Source organism: Notothenia rossii, assembly GCF_949606895.1.
Source record: "Notothenia rossii genome assembly, chromosome: 4".
In the NCBI taxonomy this organism is placed as follows: Eukaryota; Metazoa; Chordata; class Actinopteri; order Perciformes; family Nototheniidae; genus Notothenia; species Notothenia rossii.
In genome coordinates, this window is record NC_136902.1 from 18,757,665 (window position 1) to 18,774,784 (window position 17,120).

Below are 17,120 nucleotides of genomic sequence, written 5' to 3' on the forward strand. Positions count from 1 at the left end.
ATCTTTGTACTGGTAATTGAATTTGGTGTGTTTCTTTTTTTTCTGTTGAAGTGAAAGGATACCAACCACAGTGTAATTCCAAGTGAAGGAGCAGCACTTTAACATTGGTGGTCCAAAAACTCTGCAAGGATCCATTTAACAGGCAGTTTATATTAGTAGCACTTAAAGACAAGAAGGGATTCAGCCGCTCACATCCAGACTCTCAGGGTTGACACCCAATCCCTGAAGAGAAAGACAGTCAGTTGTACAGAAACGCAATTTAGATTTTGGGAGAAATACAGGTAGATTAACAAAACAGACACCTTACTGCCTTTTCTTGGATTTTCTTTCCACTTACTTGGCTTTGGCCTGGTATGTTGTGAATGTAGACACACAATACTCACAAAATGAACATTGTTTAATTTACACAGGGGTACCAGGAAGTAGAAATTGGTTTTCCCCTCAACCAAGCCTCTGCTGCAGAGGGCAATGCAAATGTTGATAAGTCAATCATTGTCCTTCTCCAGACACAGGCTAAACAAGTATTTATATGAGAAAGTGTTCACCCTGTCTGATCCTACTATCAACCACGCTGAGAGAGGGGAGTGGGGAGGAGGATGAAGGCAACGCAGGGAGTAGAAGATAGGAATTGCTGATTGGAGTAGCAGGCAGATGAAGGCTGAGTGCTACAAGAGGGAGTGTGAAATTATGTTTTGCTATTTTATAACGTATGCATTGGTATGGTAGCAATTTTGAATTCAAAAGGACAGTTCACCCAATTGTGATCTGAAACCAACCCCCAAAGAGACTTCTATTTACTTTCATATTTGTGTAAATAAAGCCATTACCAAATGTGCTTTCCCCCACACGAAGGGACTCAATATCAAAATGAGATGCTTTCGTTGATCTGTTGGATAATTGTCAAGTGTACAATGTCATAGTTTTATCGGTAGCCATTTCTAAGGACTCAGGTCACGTTCTAAATATTACAGAGCAATTTATCACATTCCTTCCCTTTCATTCCTCATGCAGCCAAACTGCTGCACGTGAGTGTCTGTTTAATAAATTAAACCTCTATGTGTCAAATGTGCATTCAGCTGTTTTCAATCATACTCAACTTATTTTATAATTTAGTTGGACAAGTATACAGTGACAAGAGCTACCTTGCACAATTTAGGATCATCATTTTAAAATAGCGAGGGGGCATCTTGTTCTCTTTGTGCATGAAGTGTCTTGTATCTGAATTTCTTTGCTGACTATAGAAACTGATGATGCAGAAAACTGTGGACATCGACCTTTGGGCTGAAAAGGCTTTAAGCTGCCTGTCGGAGCCATTTGAGCTCACTTAATTATCCAGAGCGTGGTTTTTGCTTTCCAGGCTGATATATTATGCTTTGCTTTGTCACATGTTTCTTAAGCGGGCATAATCATGACTACAATTTCAGAACTTACACTCAGGAACATAAAATTCCATATGATTTTAACACTCTGTCACAACATGCTGACATGTTAAATAATCATTGGCTGATAAGCATACACACATTCATGACCACATATACTGTAGCAACACACACTTCCTCATTAACAACATGGACACAGGCGTCACATGTGAGTTTGTGTAGTGAATGCGTCTGTTGTGTGGAAGTAGTGAGGTGTTGACAGAGGAGAAAGAGGAGCGGTCTTCAAACACATCCACAGGCAGGTCGTGCTCTCCATTATGCCCTGCCGGGGGCCATATTTGTTGATTCTCTGGCCCCCAAATCATTAATTTAAGTGCAGGCGACGGCAATGAAACCTGAGAATGGCGACCAACACACATGCACAAATTCACACAATCGAGCATGTACATGCGCAGACACACATTTGATCACACTTACACGCAATCAGGTTTATGTGTACACACACACACACACACACACACACACACACACACACACACACACACACACACACACACACACACCCCTTGTTGCATAACAAATGATGGCACTTTAATTGCTGTGCATGTTTATTTACTCCTGGCTGTAATGGATGGTCCTTCTATGCCTTGCAGCCAATCTGAGAGAGACAGGAAGAGTGTGAGCTGTTCTGCTCACTGTTTTGAACACATTCCATACAATTTGGCATTCCTCTATACACAAAACACTAACCTAAGATGCTACCATTCCATACCTGTAATCCTTTTATATTCAAGATGTTGGGGGTCATTGCTCAGGTCAAATCTTCTCAAACACAACATTTCCCCAAACTTTACCTGGGAACACTTTTAGTCCAAGACAAACATAGTTTGTATTAAAGTTCTATCAACATGCTCTCCCTGAGTGACTGATGATAACGTCTTCAGTGATTGGTAGTTATTTTGGGGCCTGTTTGCTCAGCCAATGAGGCGCCCCCAGCGAGCAAGACATACATCATTGTTTCTTTTTTTTCCACAACTTAACCCTTAGGAAAGAAGTGAGTTGTTGCTGACTGCTGTGAGGGCTGAATAACAGACACATTCCAATAGCTTTTTATTTTGTATTAATGAGTACTTGATGTCTGGGCTGGTGCCAACTGCATTTAGCATTCTTAAGGACCTCTGGAGGTTCGCCAAACAGTTGGAGGAAGAAAATGGTCAAAGCTAAAAAAAAAACTAAATACTATGGATTCAAGTATTTTGAGATCTTTTGTCCATTACTACACAAATGAACTGTATGATGTAACCTTTTTGGAGAACATTTAAAACACAACCTTAAGTTCCTGGCTTGATGAGGCATCTTCATATCCCTGTGTGAAATAAAGCATTCGGTTTTCATACTTTGTGGTTGACTTCTCCTCCTGATTTTTTTTTTCATGTTTCTTTCCACAGCTGCTTGTAGGTGTAGGCCAGGTACCAAGATGTTCAAGAGCTTCAACTGCAAGGAACACTGAACCAGCCCATACCCCCCCCACCATCATGTGAGCAGACCTGTATATGAACACATACCCCAGGATACAAGATTTTAATATATTATGGGAAAGCTCATTGTTCAGCCGGTCAGATATTCTCACATCTTACTGATGAATGTCACCTCTGCTGATAAATGCAATGGCCCACAGAGGGTGGGAGAATGCCGCCCACAGGACCATCAGTCATCAGCGTGGAGCTTCAAGGTATTGGCAAGCGGCCTTTATTTCCCTAGCTGTTTTCAATAGACTGCGAGCTGGATTCATTTTACAGTATTGCGGGTGCTACAGAGTTCTGGCTTAACATCAACCAGCAATCACTCCACCACTGTCGACTACTGGTGCGGCTGAGCTCAGACAGTGGAACTAGTTGTAAACCAATGCCAATCCTGGACTGGTTTGTGATGGCATGAATGTGTTTACTCCGGCAGTTAAATAGCAGACTTTTGTAAATATGACAACATGGACCTCAAAATCCACAGAGACCTTCTCAATGTACAGTGCCAAAGGAGACAACCCTGTCTGCTGAAACAAATGACTGAAATGACTGCATCTGACTCTTTCCGACTACCCAGTAAACCGCCCTAGTTACTCGTTTCTTTGACTATTCCCCACTTCCTGCCGAGAGATCAACAAAGAAAGGTACTTTTGGGATTAAAGATGCACGACAAAAACTGTTCAAGCATCAGCTTACACCTTAGACACGACTGACCTTAAATCAGTGAGCATGGTCTTCTTGTGAATTTCTCCTTGTGTTCTTTGAACCTGCATTGCGTTTGTAAACCAATATCCCGTCATCTTAGCTTTTCTACATCTGAAACATTTTTGAGTGCCACTTTTCTTTTTTAATTTTAAAAACTGTGGGTGACTTATTATGCTGATGAGTGGTGTATTATTTTGTGGTCTTTTTCTTGATCCTGTGAATCTGAGTAGCAAATCTGTTTATAATTAAGTGACTTGCATTTTAAAGCACTGTGTCATTACCTTTTTCACTGTACTGGAGGTTAAAGATAATGTACAGTGTTGTGTTTTGATTCAACAGTAACAGCGTTTCCATTTCGCCCTTACCTTATGTACAGTTTTTGTACACTGCGTGTGCATGTGTGTGTGTGTGTGGTTTCATGCTGCGCTCATGATTGTTACAACTGTGAGGATTTGGGGGGTAACAGTATTCACCCTTGACTTGTTCCACAGTGGCTTGCAGTGGTCAGCTTGTTTTTGTTGTTGGAATAAAAGTTGTTTTCATAAGAATGACACCATGTGTTTAATCTGCAAGACCATAATGTGAACATTGACATTGACAGTGTTATAGGTAAATCTGAGTGCAACAGTGGGTATTTTCACAAGGTGCAGTTTCACCGCCACTAATGGCAACTACAACAATAGACTCTTGCACTGCCCAAAAAAGAATTCTCCCCAGTTTTCATGGTCTACCAATTCTCTCTCTCTCTTTCTCTCTGTCTCTCTCTCTCATAAACTCAGCCAGATGTTGCCCAGTTTGCTTCCTAGGGGAACGTGGGGGGTGGAGAAGGGGTTGTGAGGCATGGTGAGGGATCAGAAATGTGGCTGAGCATGTTTTAAGTGCTCTTTGACGCAGTCGCAGCCTCCAGCATCCACCACGGTAACATTAGCTGGGAACAGAACTCTTGCAAATTTTGGAGGCACTTCATACTTAATTTTTCCACAGGTATTCACAGTTATAATAAGAGTAACATTCCTAAAGGAGAAAAAAATGTGACAAAATGACGACTCTCCAAAAATCATTATTATAATAAACCTTTTTGGGGGCCAGAATCAGTTTTAATCACTGATGTTTTTCATTATTACAGACTTATTGGAGGAGCAGAAAATTATGTTTTTTATGTACATTTGTGTGTATGCATATATACATTTATATTCTCGCTTCATTTTAATAAGGTTTGAGGGGCTCATATGGATTTTAAATTAGACCCACAGTGGCCCTATAAGATTGACTGCACTTGACTAAGATAAGATAAGTATCAAGAAATTGTCTGAATGGATTTATTTTCCCCTCTCTTTCTCTTTCCTGAATCACCTGAGGCAAACCCTTATTTGGGCATTAGGTCAATATTCACCCCCTTAAATTAATTTAAACACTGTTTTACTTATTTCCCTGACTGTTATTATATTTATATTTCCCCAATCCAGATGAAATTATGTCCAACGCAATAGAAAATAACACGGCTTTTACCCTTGAATGCCTTCAGTGTGGAGGATAGAAACACACAGTGACACACCTGAAACTATTAAACACTTTGCCCTCTGACACTCATCATCGGGTTCATTGACAAATATCGAACTGTAAGCTCACGGATTCCTGCTGCATGTTTTGAGATAATGTACCATAAAATAATAATTACCGTAATGACTGTAATGCTCAGAGGCCTTCAGGTGATGAGAGCAGCCTGTATAAGCACACGATATGGACCTGCTTGTCTTGATTGTACCGAGTGGTAACTCGAGCTGCTGCCAGTGAAAATCCTAACTCTGCTCTGGTATGGATAGGGTAATAGCCTCGGGTGCTTTATAAGTTTATTTTAGGTAATAGAGACGCTTGTTTTGTTACAGCCTGTTCCGCCCTTCTCTTTCTTTCTTTCTCTCTCTCTCTCGCTCCTCTCCCTCCACGATTGTACCTACATTCAAAATCCTTGCTTCAGAAAGTTGGTGACTGGAGGAAGTAGAAAGGGGTTTGAGGAGAAATGTGAGGCGCATGCGCCATCTGAAGGTTTTGGGCTGCGCATCCATGCTGCAGTGTGCTAGTTTGTGAGAGGAGGCGACTGAAGCAGGTGAGAGAGGAAAGCGGAGTGGAAGCGATAGTCGTTGAAACTTCCCTGCACTGCAACACACACAGACGGTGTGGAAGGACGACAGACTCTGAGCCTCAGCAAAGCCGCTGTTCACACGCTGTGCTCTTTTCCTCCCCCTGGTACCGTGCGCGCTCGCCAAGCCACACTGTTTGGAGATAGTCCGCGCGGAAAGTTTTTTGGAGCATACAGTCTGGAGCCGATTAATTGTGGCATCTGTTTCTTTTTTTTGTTGCGAGGCGGATGACTTACTTTTTTGCATGTGAAGACTTTTAAATCGAGCTGAGGAATTGTCCAAGTAGTTTTCTGCTCAGAATGGAAGGTAAATTGACAAGTCGTTTGTGGCGAGGATCACCGTGTGGATCGATCCGCAGGTAAAACGCGCTATGACCTGAGCGTGTGTGCGGCTGGATTTAATGTTCACAGTAACATTTTTCATTTTTATTTGACATACTCTCGATATAATCGGGGACAGTTTTAACCCGGCAAGAGACAATCCAATAGGCCGCTTATTGTTTAGTATCGACAAAGTAGCCTACCTCCGAAGTTTCCGCAAGTGGCACTTCGGGTTTGCCGTAGATAGTTGTTTTTGTTTATAATTACTGCAACATCACGCACCGATTCGTTCAAGGAACTGATCATTTCCTTACACTGTCTTTGCACATTTTATATATCCCGCTGCTTCCTACAAACCCTGTAAACTGTTTGGCGCACGGAGCGCATTCACTGACTGTTGGGCGTCCGTGTTCACCAAAACACCAAACCTGAAGAACTCTTTTTGCTTTAGCGTTCCTCTTTCTTCACCCCAGCCAAGCGAGCTCTTCACACGAAATCCGGATAAAACGAGGAGACGTGTCTTCATTGCAGCGGAAAAGGACATCTTAAATCCACCTGGCCTGCTCTGGGATTATTGGTGTGATATCGTCGGCAGAAATTGGATTTACAACTTCTAACGGACTGTGCTCCCTGGTGAGTAGCCTCACATTTTCCTGCAGCCATCGTTTATGTTAAAAAGTTGGGAATACGTGTGTCTGTGGGAGCTTGTTAAACTAATACTCGTTCTTGGATGGATATGTTAATGACAGATGTGATGTGTTAAACATGCATTTCCCTCACTGCATTGACTGATGCCAGGGTCCAGCTGGGCAATACATTAATTCAGGAGAATACATATTCACATCATTTTTATTTGTAATCCAACAAATAGTCTCCTTTCTATGTCCATTGTTAACGGAGCCCATTTAAAGTCTGACAATGTTCTTTGAGTTGCTTCTGCTCATCAAATCTTTGTACCTGGCTCCCTCTTCTGGTTTTTTAAACAACAAGACAGGCAAGAAAAGAGACTGATCATTGTTTCGCTATTAAATTAAGACAATGTTTCCCTCAGTAGGTTAAGGTGTAATGCAGTTTGGAAAATGCTCATCTGTTAGGCTTTAAAATGCTTTATTAATTTTCTTTCCTACACACAAAACCCACAAAAAACTCATTCACTAATTCATTGTCACAATGCATATTATAAAAATGCGTAGAGATGCAGGCCATACTTTAATATTTGCTTAAAAATGCAAGTAATTCATTACAAGGTTTCGTTATTTCCCACTCAAAGCATTAATGCCTTTTCTGCTGCTAAGAATTATACTGTATTTACTAATAAGGATATTTTTCACACTGTCAGAGTTCAACAAAACTAAGAAAAGACAGGCTCCCAAAATTCAACAGAGGGGAAAATAATTAAAGAACAATTTTCTCATTTAAAAAAACATGCTCTCCTCTTCCTTAAAAAATCTGCTATAATGTTAATCGATTGGGTCCCTTATGGCCTTACAAAAAGCCTCCTAAATGATCCATTACAACGTCAGAGCCCGATCCTTCATCATTACGACGGTTTTCTAAATTCTGTCTGCCGGATGTCTCCAATTTGATGCCACTTTTAGCGAAAGAAAGAGCGAGGTTGTTGTCAATTATCCAGTCAATTCCTAATTAATTTTTTACTCGGTTCAAAACGTTTCCAGGGGTCACGGATCGCAGGAATTAGGCTTACGCTTTTTGCTGTGTTACCTAATACACAATATATTTACGTTTTGAAACAAAAATATATATGATATCTATAGCTTTGAACATGTATAAATGCAATCAAGCAATAATACAAAATCTGTTTTTTTTAAATAATATTTTTTCTTTGTCTGTTTAATCGAACAATTATGTTACTCTGATCTGATTGGCTGAATCTTAGTCGTTAAATATGAGATAATTGCAAGCACCTGTGGCAATTTAAATTCTTATATGCAGAATGAAACCGCTCTCACTCAATCTGTTGCGTTATTCTTTGCTGTAGAATTAATATTTAATTATAGAAGTTCATTTTCTCTACATTTTAATATATTTGTAAATCTCCTTTCCTCTCAGATAATAAGGACAATTAGTTTAAAATCATAGTTAAACTGCCGCTCTCTGAGGATTATTACTTTATATGTATTGCAGAACTGCCAAAAGACAGAACATAACTTCGCCGTCTATTACTGAAGCAGCGCACAGGCTCATGCGTGTATGTGTGTGCGTGCGCGCGCGCGCTGGTTGAGTGATGGTGAACTTGGCCTCGTCTTTAATGAGTATTAGGCAGGCCCAGGTCTCCACGACTCAACCCTGGAAAATAACACAGCGTGACAAATTAGACCTGCTTTAGGTCCCAAAATTCACACACGGCCGAACTGGAAGGCTGGCACATCAGTTTCACTTGCAAATGTAGGGCTAATTATTTTTAATTCATTTTCTGCCCACATAGCAGCCAAACTATATCACCAAAGCCACGCAGAGACCTGCATATAATAGCCTTTTTCCCCCCTTTTTTTTTTAAATTTCTTGTAGTTATAGGGAAACGTCTGCACAGTATAGCCTGGTGCAGGCCATCTCCGTTGACGTGGCTCCTTTAAGTCCGAACCACAGTCAATTAATACATCTAAAACGTAATTTAAATTCAATTATAGACTGACACCACCGTTGTTTGTCAAATAACTATTAAAAAACCTATGCATCAGAAGAAAGCAATAAAATCAAATGCTTTTAGGGGTTATGGTTTCTTTTTAATTCCCAAGTTTTGTATACATTTTCCTATTAAGTCCTACCATGCTCTGAATTAACGAATTTGCTAAACAATTTCATTAGTATTTCCCAAGGAACTTCCATATTATCATAATAGAACTAAATTAAGCGCTCTAATCCTGAATAATTACAGTCAGGCATAGATGAAAAGGAACCAGAATGTTATAGGTTTTTTTTTTATGTAAACATTTAAGAATTACAATTAGAAGAGGTTAGAATGGAAACAATTTAGTTTTGACCCTTATGAACAGTAAATATGTAGACTACAAATAGATATTTCGATTCTGTGTGTCTCTTTGTATGTGTTTTTCTCAGAGAAAAGTGAATTGTCAGGAATGTGTCGAGATGTGGTTACATGGTCATTGTGTCTTCTCATGGCTGCATGTCTATCAGTCTTATGTGATTCACACTCAGACCTGCTGCCAAATGACTGCTCTGCTGTGAAAGCACTGCTGGCTTAGGGCTGTAATCATATAAACACACACAACCATGGTGCTTTTTGCATGTAAAATAGAGAGTATAGATATACACAAATGGAGCTAAAATATGTTTTCCTGCATTCCCTTCATGCATTTTAACAATCCAGTCTGTCTTTTTCTGTGTTTTTTTATTCAATAAAATGTGCAAGACAAACATTAAGACAGGCAGGCATTCTGACAACCTTTTTTTCTCTGGCCTCCATCAGATCAAGCAGCAGAATGAACCTGGGGCTGGGCTGTGTGTGTCGGCCGGGGAGCTGGCCCTATGGCAGCTTGTTGGACTCCAGACACTGCGTCTTTGCCCTCACACTCCTCACACTCCTCATGCAGGTGGTGGTGGAGGCCAACTCTTGGTGGTATGCATTCATTTTTTCCCCATATGTAGTATTTTTGTATTGGTATGAAGTTTCTGCACAGTGTGTTTACCCGTGTCATGACCACTGGAAATTGTCAACTTTGAAACGGAAATTTCTTATTTTACACTTATAAATAATTCACATTTTTGAATAAGCAAGCCGAGCTTTAAAATATATATTTTTGAAACACCCAAAGATCTGGGGTAATCTACATTTTCTTTCCTTTTATAAAAATATTTTTTAAGTGTTTATATTAGTCATTTACTTGGTTTCAGTGTCCATTTCAGGCCTATGTGTGAGAATGTGTGTGCGTGTTTGCTAAGTAAGCCTCCTCAGCTTCAGTTGCACCACATATGAAATAACATTACTTGCTGACTGTAGCACATTAGCTTTTCAGAAAGGACCTTTTTCTCCTTTATTTTCTTTCTTTGCATATTGCCAAACCAAAATTATGAATATTATAGAAAACATAGAATGTTGTGGTTTATGAGTCGCTGTCAAATATGTGCAAAGGCGAATAGTGTGTGAATGCGTGTGTGTGTGTGTTGATGCACGTCCTATTACAAAGGATATATTTCAGCATGCTGCGTTTAAACACACAGTACTTCTAATATAGGAAAAATACTGTATAACAGAGTAGATTAAAGCAATTCACAACTCTTTACGTCATGTGGCTGTTTCTGTTTGTTTGTCTGTTTGTGCACTTGTGTGTATAATTGTGTATCCTGTGAAGTGCTTGCTAAAAACATGGAGCATTTACAGTAAACCAACACTTTCTGTGTAGGACCTTTGCTTCAGAGAGCAGATCAAAACCAGCAGTGACATCATGTGGTGAAGGCCTAATTATGTGAAAATAATAATTTAAACAAATAATTAAGGAGGATTTATACAGATAAACATATTTGAATGGACTCAGCTCAGAATGAAACTAAAGTAAAGTTCAAATAATGAGTTGGATTTACCAGCAGAGGACTTGCACACCACCACAGACGCTCGGAAAGCTGACTTTGGAGCACAGACTGTGTGTGTCTTTCAGTTTCCTCTTTGAGAGGACGCACAGGTGTGAATGATTTAGAGTCTCGGAGCAGCAGGCCAACTGACTGTGTGTGTGTGAGATACAGCGTCAGTCTGCATGTCTGTGTGTACATTCATCTTTTTTTCCGTGTGCTTATGTGTGTACATCTCTGTATAAGTGTGTGTTCTCTCTCTGCTGACTTTCCCCAGTCGATCGGGTTACACTGGGGGCTAATTGTCTTTCTCTTAGGGCTCAGGGATGGGCCGCTCTAATTGTCCTGTGGCTTGGAACCAGATGCTCATACTAATGTTCCTCTCTCTCTTTTTCAATTGTTATCATCCATGTCTCTCTCTCTTTCTTCCAATCCATGTTTATATGTTTTTATTTCTCTCATCCAAAACTGAATGGAACTGTTGGATTACATTTAAAAGGGAATACAACTTCATAGCAGTTTTTCGACATAATATACAACCTGTGATGAGGGGTCTTTGACAGGCATTGCTTGGCAATCAAGGTTTTCAAGTTAAAATAGGTGGCAATATAAGAACCAAATCATATTTTAGCGTTTTTTTTTGTTTTATACCAAGCACCTTTCATTTCACGTACTCTTTATTTTTCTCTGAAAATAGGCGGCAACTTCAGCTATTTTTCCTCTGTCCTCTACTTTAAATGTTCCACTTTGGTTTCCCATGTTTTGTGCTTCTATTTATTGTATGTTCCTGGCCCAGAATGGTAAATAGGTTCTTAAGTCCAATTTCATTAAGAGCTAAACGGTGTAGGATTTTACATTTTAATAAATAACTGTCTCATTTTACTGAATAACATAGATTCACCCATAAGAAAGAGAAACTAATTAAGTGAAATTAGCTGTTGATTGGGAATTAAGACTGAAAACCTGCACATTTGTGTCAAAATGAGTAAAAACCACTGCATTATGTGTTTCTCCTAATCCAGGTCTCTGGCCATGAACCCTTTACTGATCCCCGAAGCCTACATCATCGGGGCCCAGCCTCTGTGCAGCCAGCTGGTGGGCCTGTCGCAGGGCCAGAAGAAGCTGTGCCAGCTCTACCAGGACCACATGCAGTACATCGGTGAAGGTGCCAAGACCGGCATCAGAGAGTGCCAGTACCAGTTCAGACAGCGGCGCTGGAACTGCAGCACTGTGGACAACTCTTCTGTTTTTGGACGGGTCATGCAAATAGGTAAGAAATGTACCAAGGATGTATAAAAATAGCATATGTTCTTAGAAACATTAACATGAACACACAGCAGTGGATACAAATGTGCAAGTTTACCAATATGACCGCCTTTGCACGACACATTCACTAGTGTTATTCAGAATCTGAACTGTCTGTGTGTTTTCTTTTTTCATACTCTGTCTGATTCACTGACCCTCTTGTGGGGCTGTTGATTCTCAGCAGCTGTGTGGAAGGAATAGTGAGGTTTCTGGATAAATCACATGTGGCTTTGGCCTGCTAAACCAGCTCCCGACATGGAGCAAGAGGGAGGCAGAGAATCTGCTTTTCCCCTGATGAATGAAGGACAATCTAATCTAGTGTAACACACACACACACACACACACACACACACACACACACACACACACACACACACACACACACACACACACACACACACACACACACACACACACACACACACACACACACACACACACACACACACACACACACACACACACACACACACACACACACACACACACACACACACACACACACACTGGAGCTGGACTGTAGCTGCCCTGTATTTACAAGTAATGGGAGTGCAGTGAGTGTATGCACCAATACATCACCTTGTCAGAGATTAAAGTGTGTGTGTGGGGGGGGGGTGTGTGTGTGTGTGTGTAGTGTACATGCAGTTTGCTTGGATATCTTATAGAAAGTTCAAGAGCTTTACGCTCTTCTCTTAGTAATCCCCACTCTTGCATCCTGTCATTTTACAAGGTTTGTTTTAGTTTGCTTTGGATGTGGGCCTTCACCTCAGGGGCTTATGTAAAGGTGGTTTACCATTTATTGATCATAACTCTCCAGCTGAATTATAATAAAGCTATAGAATGTGGGTGTTGGATGATAGCAGAGTTACAGCCGGATTTGGCTAATAGTAGTAAAAGTCAGCTTACATTTTGGGAAACTAAAATTCCTTGAGCGTAAAGAATGCAGATGTTTGTTTTATTTTGTTAATGTTGTTACTCTTTAAGGTCAATTAATCCAAACGAGAAAAACAACTACATAGAACGCATGCATTTGCCCAGAATCTTTTGCTTAGTTTTCTGCTCCCACCCCCATGCAATTTATGGAATAAATGGTGAATGGAATTTCATTTTGTGGTGATCACAGCTTTAAGAATAACCTTTAATGCGCTCAACAGCAACTTCTCTTTCCAGTAATAATGTCCCCATTAGTCTGGATAATCCACAGAACACACTGTCAACACTTTTCTTGGGGACTATTTTTAGGTAGAAAGTAGTTTCACTGAAAACTGCTTGCACCGAGGTCTGTAGATGATCCAGAATAACCCTTGTTTTTGGAAAGAGACGTCTGCGTGTCATTTCAAATTGATGTTGTGAGCACCCAAAACGAAATGTTATTTACTTGCATCATATCGGGGCGGTGGGAAAAATGTCGAGAAATGGATATCTCAAAACCTCAGCACATAAAACTGTCTGCATGGATAGATACCACTAGAGGTACTTGTGAGCTCACTACGTGACCTTGTGTGCGCACATACACATTTTTACACTACTCTTGGTGATTCTACCTTTCTGTATCGCTGGCGCTGCTGACTCCCTCTCCACAAATCAGTCTTCATAGAAACCTCATCAACAGCCGTTCTCCTATTTCTCTTCTCCCTCTCCAACATTGCTTCCATCTGAGCCCACTCTCGGCCAAGTAAACATGTCCGCCCCTCCATGGCTGTCTATCTGAAAGTCTGTCTAACTGTCTGTCTGTCTGCTGGCTTCGGTCACTGCTTGTGATTTAAAGCTGAGCTCCTGGGGGTGCTTAAGTGGTTTGGTTGGGACCCTTTCCCTGCCTCACTTGGCTAGCTCCAGGTGGAGGTACAGAAGAAGGGAATTAGTGTAGAAGACGACACTCTGTCTGTCCTCAGGTCCATTTAGGCCCATGTACTCGGGCTGGATTAAAAGCTGTCCTAGACTAATGAATCCCACACACTCTCTGATCATCTGTGTTCCACCTGAACAGCTTTCAGACTTTCCACAAGGTTTCTTTATTCTTCATCTGTTCTCTTCTCTGTCATTGTCTTTTTCCACTTTCTGTGATATTTAAGTGCATGCGTGTGTCTCCTTTTCCCTTTTACTTGCTTTTTCTTCTTCAATTTCTTTTTCTTGACTTATCTCTTGAGTCGTTTTTTCTTTCTCCTCCCTAACCTGCCGTTCTGTCCATCTGTTACTGTCATTAAAGTGCACTCACTAAAGGTCGGCCCAGCAGGTATATGAGCTGTGGATTTTTATCCTGTAACAGCACCCATCTTCAATGTCAGCCTCATAATCTTCTCGGCAGCTTTTTCTTTAGTCGCTTATCTCAGTTTTCTCTTTTAATCTCTGGCTTTGAATAAAAGTGGTAATGGATTGGTGGTTGCAAAAAGTGCTCATGTGAGTTTTTAAAACCTTTTGTCCCTACAGAGGAAATGTTGAGGGTAGAAAACAGTGGGAGTTCAAGAGCAAGGCCTCCAGGATCAGTCAGTCAGGACAGATAAAGTAAAGAACTGTTGTCGCTTTCAATTTGGGTGAAATGGCAGCAGCTTGTTAGGAAGCATCTCTGTCACTGGAGGGCGCCCTCTTCTCTCTGGCTGAAGCCCAATAACAGCAAACCAGATTCCAAAATTCAACATGTTGGTGATGAGGAACTCGCAACTCTTGGTTCAAACGCTATGTAATCCTAAATATATGGTTGATGCTGTCATAGGACATCTCATCCCATAACACTATTTAAATGATTCAAGCAAAATGAAAGTGACACGCATTGAGTGATAAAGAAATAACCTAGAAGAAAGGAGTAATGGATGGATTTGCCAAATGAAAACACATTTCTTATTTACTCTGTTCCTTGTTGTGTCAAATGTGACATGATTTCCCCGTTTTTGTGTCTCTGCAGGCAGCCGAGAAACAGCCTTCACTTATGCCATCAGTGCGGCAGGAGTGGTGAACGCGGTGAGCCGTGCCTGCAGAGAGGGTGAGCTCTCCAGCTGTGGGTGCAGCCGTGCAGCTCGCCCCAAGGACCTGCCGCGAGACTGGCTGTGGGGCGGCTGCGGAGACAACCTCAACTATGGCTACAGGTTCTCCAAGGAGTTTGTGGACGCACGTGAGAGGGAGAAGAGCTTCCCGAAAGGCTCATATGAGAGCGCCCGTCTGATGATGAATATACACAATAACGAGGCTGGAAGGAGGGTAAGACACAGGGATTATACACTCAAAGATCTTAAGATTTCATCAGATAAGAAGCAAGCATAGTGATATAAACTGCCGACCCTGGAATGACACCAGCCAGTGAAAGGAAGAGTAAGAGGGTTTGGAAGTGAGACAATCCAGGTCAATGAGATTTGTCTCCGCTGATCATCTGAGTAACAGCTCTGTCAGCTCTCCCCTCCTGAGGCTTTGATCAGTGGGGAGACGGACTCCCGTGAGGCAGCTCTGGGATCTCTTTTCCTTTTCAAACATCTTGAAACCACCTCAGGGGACGTAATTCCGGTTGCCAGGCAGTGTTCTTTCAAGTAGGACAAATGAGTGGACAACGTATTATTCAATGAACTATTGGAGACATGGACAGCATCATTCAGTCCTTTATGGAAAAGTTATGTGTTATGAGATCATGAGCAGCACGTTGTGCAAATATTTATACAGACAGATCAAAGTACAAATATTAAGCATGTGTCGCTTGGACTTTTTTTGCAATTTGTCACATTCAAAATAAATGATTGTGCAGGTTCACCTTGTTAATTCATTTATTTATTTTCTTCCCCCTCCTCTCTACTCTCAGACGGTGTCCGACCTTGCCAACGTGTCCTGCAAGTGCCACGGGGTGTCAGGCTCCTGCAGCCTGAAGACTTGCTGGCTACAGCTGGCTGACTTCCGAAAGGTGGGCGAAGCGCTGAAGGAAAAGTATGACAGCGCTGCTGCCATGAAGCTCAACACGCGTGGAAAGCTGGTGCAGATGCACAGCAAGTTCAACGCCCCCACGAGCCACGACCTGGTATACATCGAGTCCAGTCCAGACTACTGCCTGAAGAACCAGAGCACGGGCTCCCTGGGCACAGTGGGACGCCTTTGCAACAAGACCTCGGAGGGCATGGATGGGTGCGAGCTGATGTGCTGCGGCCGCGGGTACGACCAGTACAAGGCACAGATAGTGGAGCGCTGCCACTGCAAGTTCCACTGGTGCTGCTACGTCAAGTGCAAGCGCTGCACCAAAATCGTAGACCAATTTGTCTGCAAGTGAGAGGAGGAGTGATGCCTGTGGGTGTTTGCTTGCAGACGATGGGCATACATCTGTGTGTATTCGTGAGCAGAGGAGCAAAGGAGTCGAACACAGAGAGAGAATGGAAGAAAGAAACTATATAAATTATATTTATAGAGTTAAACAATTATGCCATTGCAAAAAGACTCTTTTTTTTTTTCCCAAAAAATCTTATGTCTTCAGAAACTGAGAGTATCGTGAAATATTTATTTTTGAGATTGTTATGTTTTATTTTGGCCCAGGTATCACCAGCTAATTTTAACCCATTCAAGTGCCTAAAACTGGCTGGAAATCTCCCTCCACCATTTATCAATATCAGAATATAACATTTGTCTTGTCAGATGGGTCACACTGGTTGCGAAATTGGACTCTGCTTCCATTTCCAAAGAAGAGTAGTGTTTTATATTTGTGGCATAGTTGAATATGAGGTCCTGGTTTGTTTACTGTTGAGAGGAAAACACATGTGTGCTGTAGTGCATAGATGTGATTTCATGGGCTCAGTCCCAAACCAGCCTTCACCTCCTCACCAAAGTCTACTCGTCCTCTCCCCTCATGTAGAGAAAGGAACACTGTTGGTCCGTGCAAGTCCTTGGAGTACAATGGGTACAATAAGAGGGTGTTTTGGGGATTGGGCCTTTTATTAAGCTGTCCCAGAAGCCTTAGAGTTCCCCAGGTGCTGCAACAAGCCCTCCACCATTATGCACTTTGATACAGAGGCTAAAACCTGTCTATGCGTGTCTGTTCAGCTGATGTTGTTTTTTACTACCATGCATCAGCAAATATATCAATATTATAGCCTACATTCTTTTCCATATTCATTCAGATTATCCATTTAACATTATTTTACAATACTTAATATGGTTTGAATATATATGGGCGATTGTTGTGGTTACAGCGGTGAAATATTCCATGCTCTGTGTATATAGTATGTCTATCCAACCAATCAG

General features: G+C 41.4%; 2 protein-coding genes across 12 annotated transcripts in view; both read left to right on the plus strand.

The window, feature by feature from the left end:
* The window catches only part of LOC307035604 (ERC protein 2-like), a 146,072-nt gene extending 141,912 nt beyond the window's left edge, over positions 1-4,160 (plus strand). For all 11 annotated transcript variants that reach the window (XR_013807147.1, XR_013807148.1, XM_079675163.1 and 8 more), the window contains one exon: positions 2,828-4,160. The gene's annotated coding sequence lies outside the window, so the exon portion shown is untranslated. The remainder of the gene's footprint in view (positions 1-2,827) is intronic.
* Positions 4,161-4,299: 139 nt separating this feature from the next.
* LOC307035606 (protein Wnt-5a-like) overlaps positions 4,300-17,120 on the plus strand; it is a 13,317-nt gene continuing 496 nt past the window's right edge. Inside the window, exons 1-5 of the mRNA XM_079675167.1 lie at positions 4,300-6,698; positions 9,514-9,663; positions 11,633-11,880; positions 14,815-15,107; positions 15,697-17,120. The exon at positions 15,697-17,120 is cut by the window's right edge and continues 496 nt beyond it. Of these exons, the coding sequence (XP_079531293.1) occupies positions 9,527-9,663; positions 11,633-11,880; positions 14,815-15,107; positions 15,697-16,155 (1,137 nt within the window). The 5' untranslated portion in view covers positions 4,300-6,698; positions 9,514-9,526 and the 3' untranslated portion in view covers positions 16,156-17,120. The remainder of the gene's footprint in view (positions 6,699-9,513; positions 9,664-11,632; positions 11,881-14,814; positions 15,108-15,696) is intronic.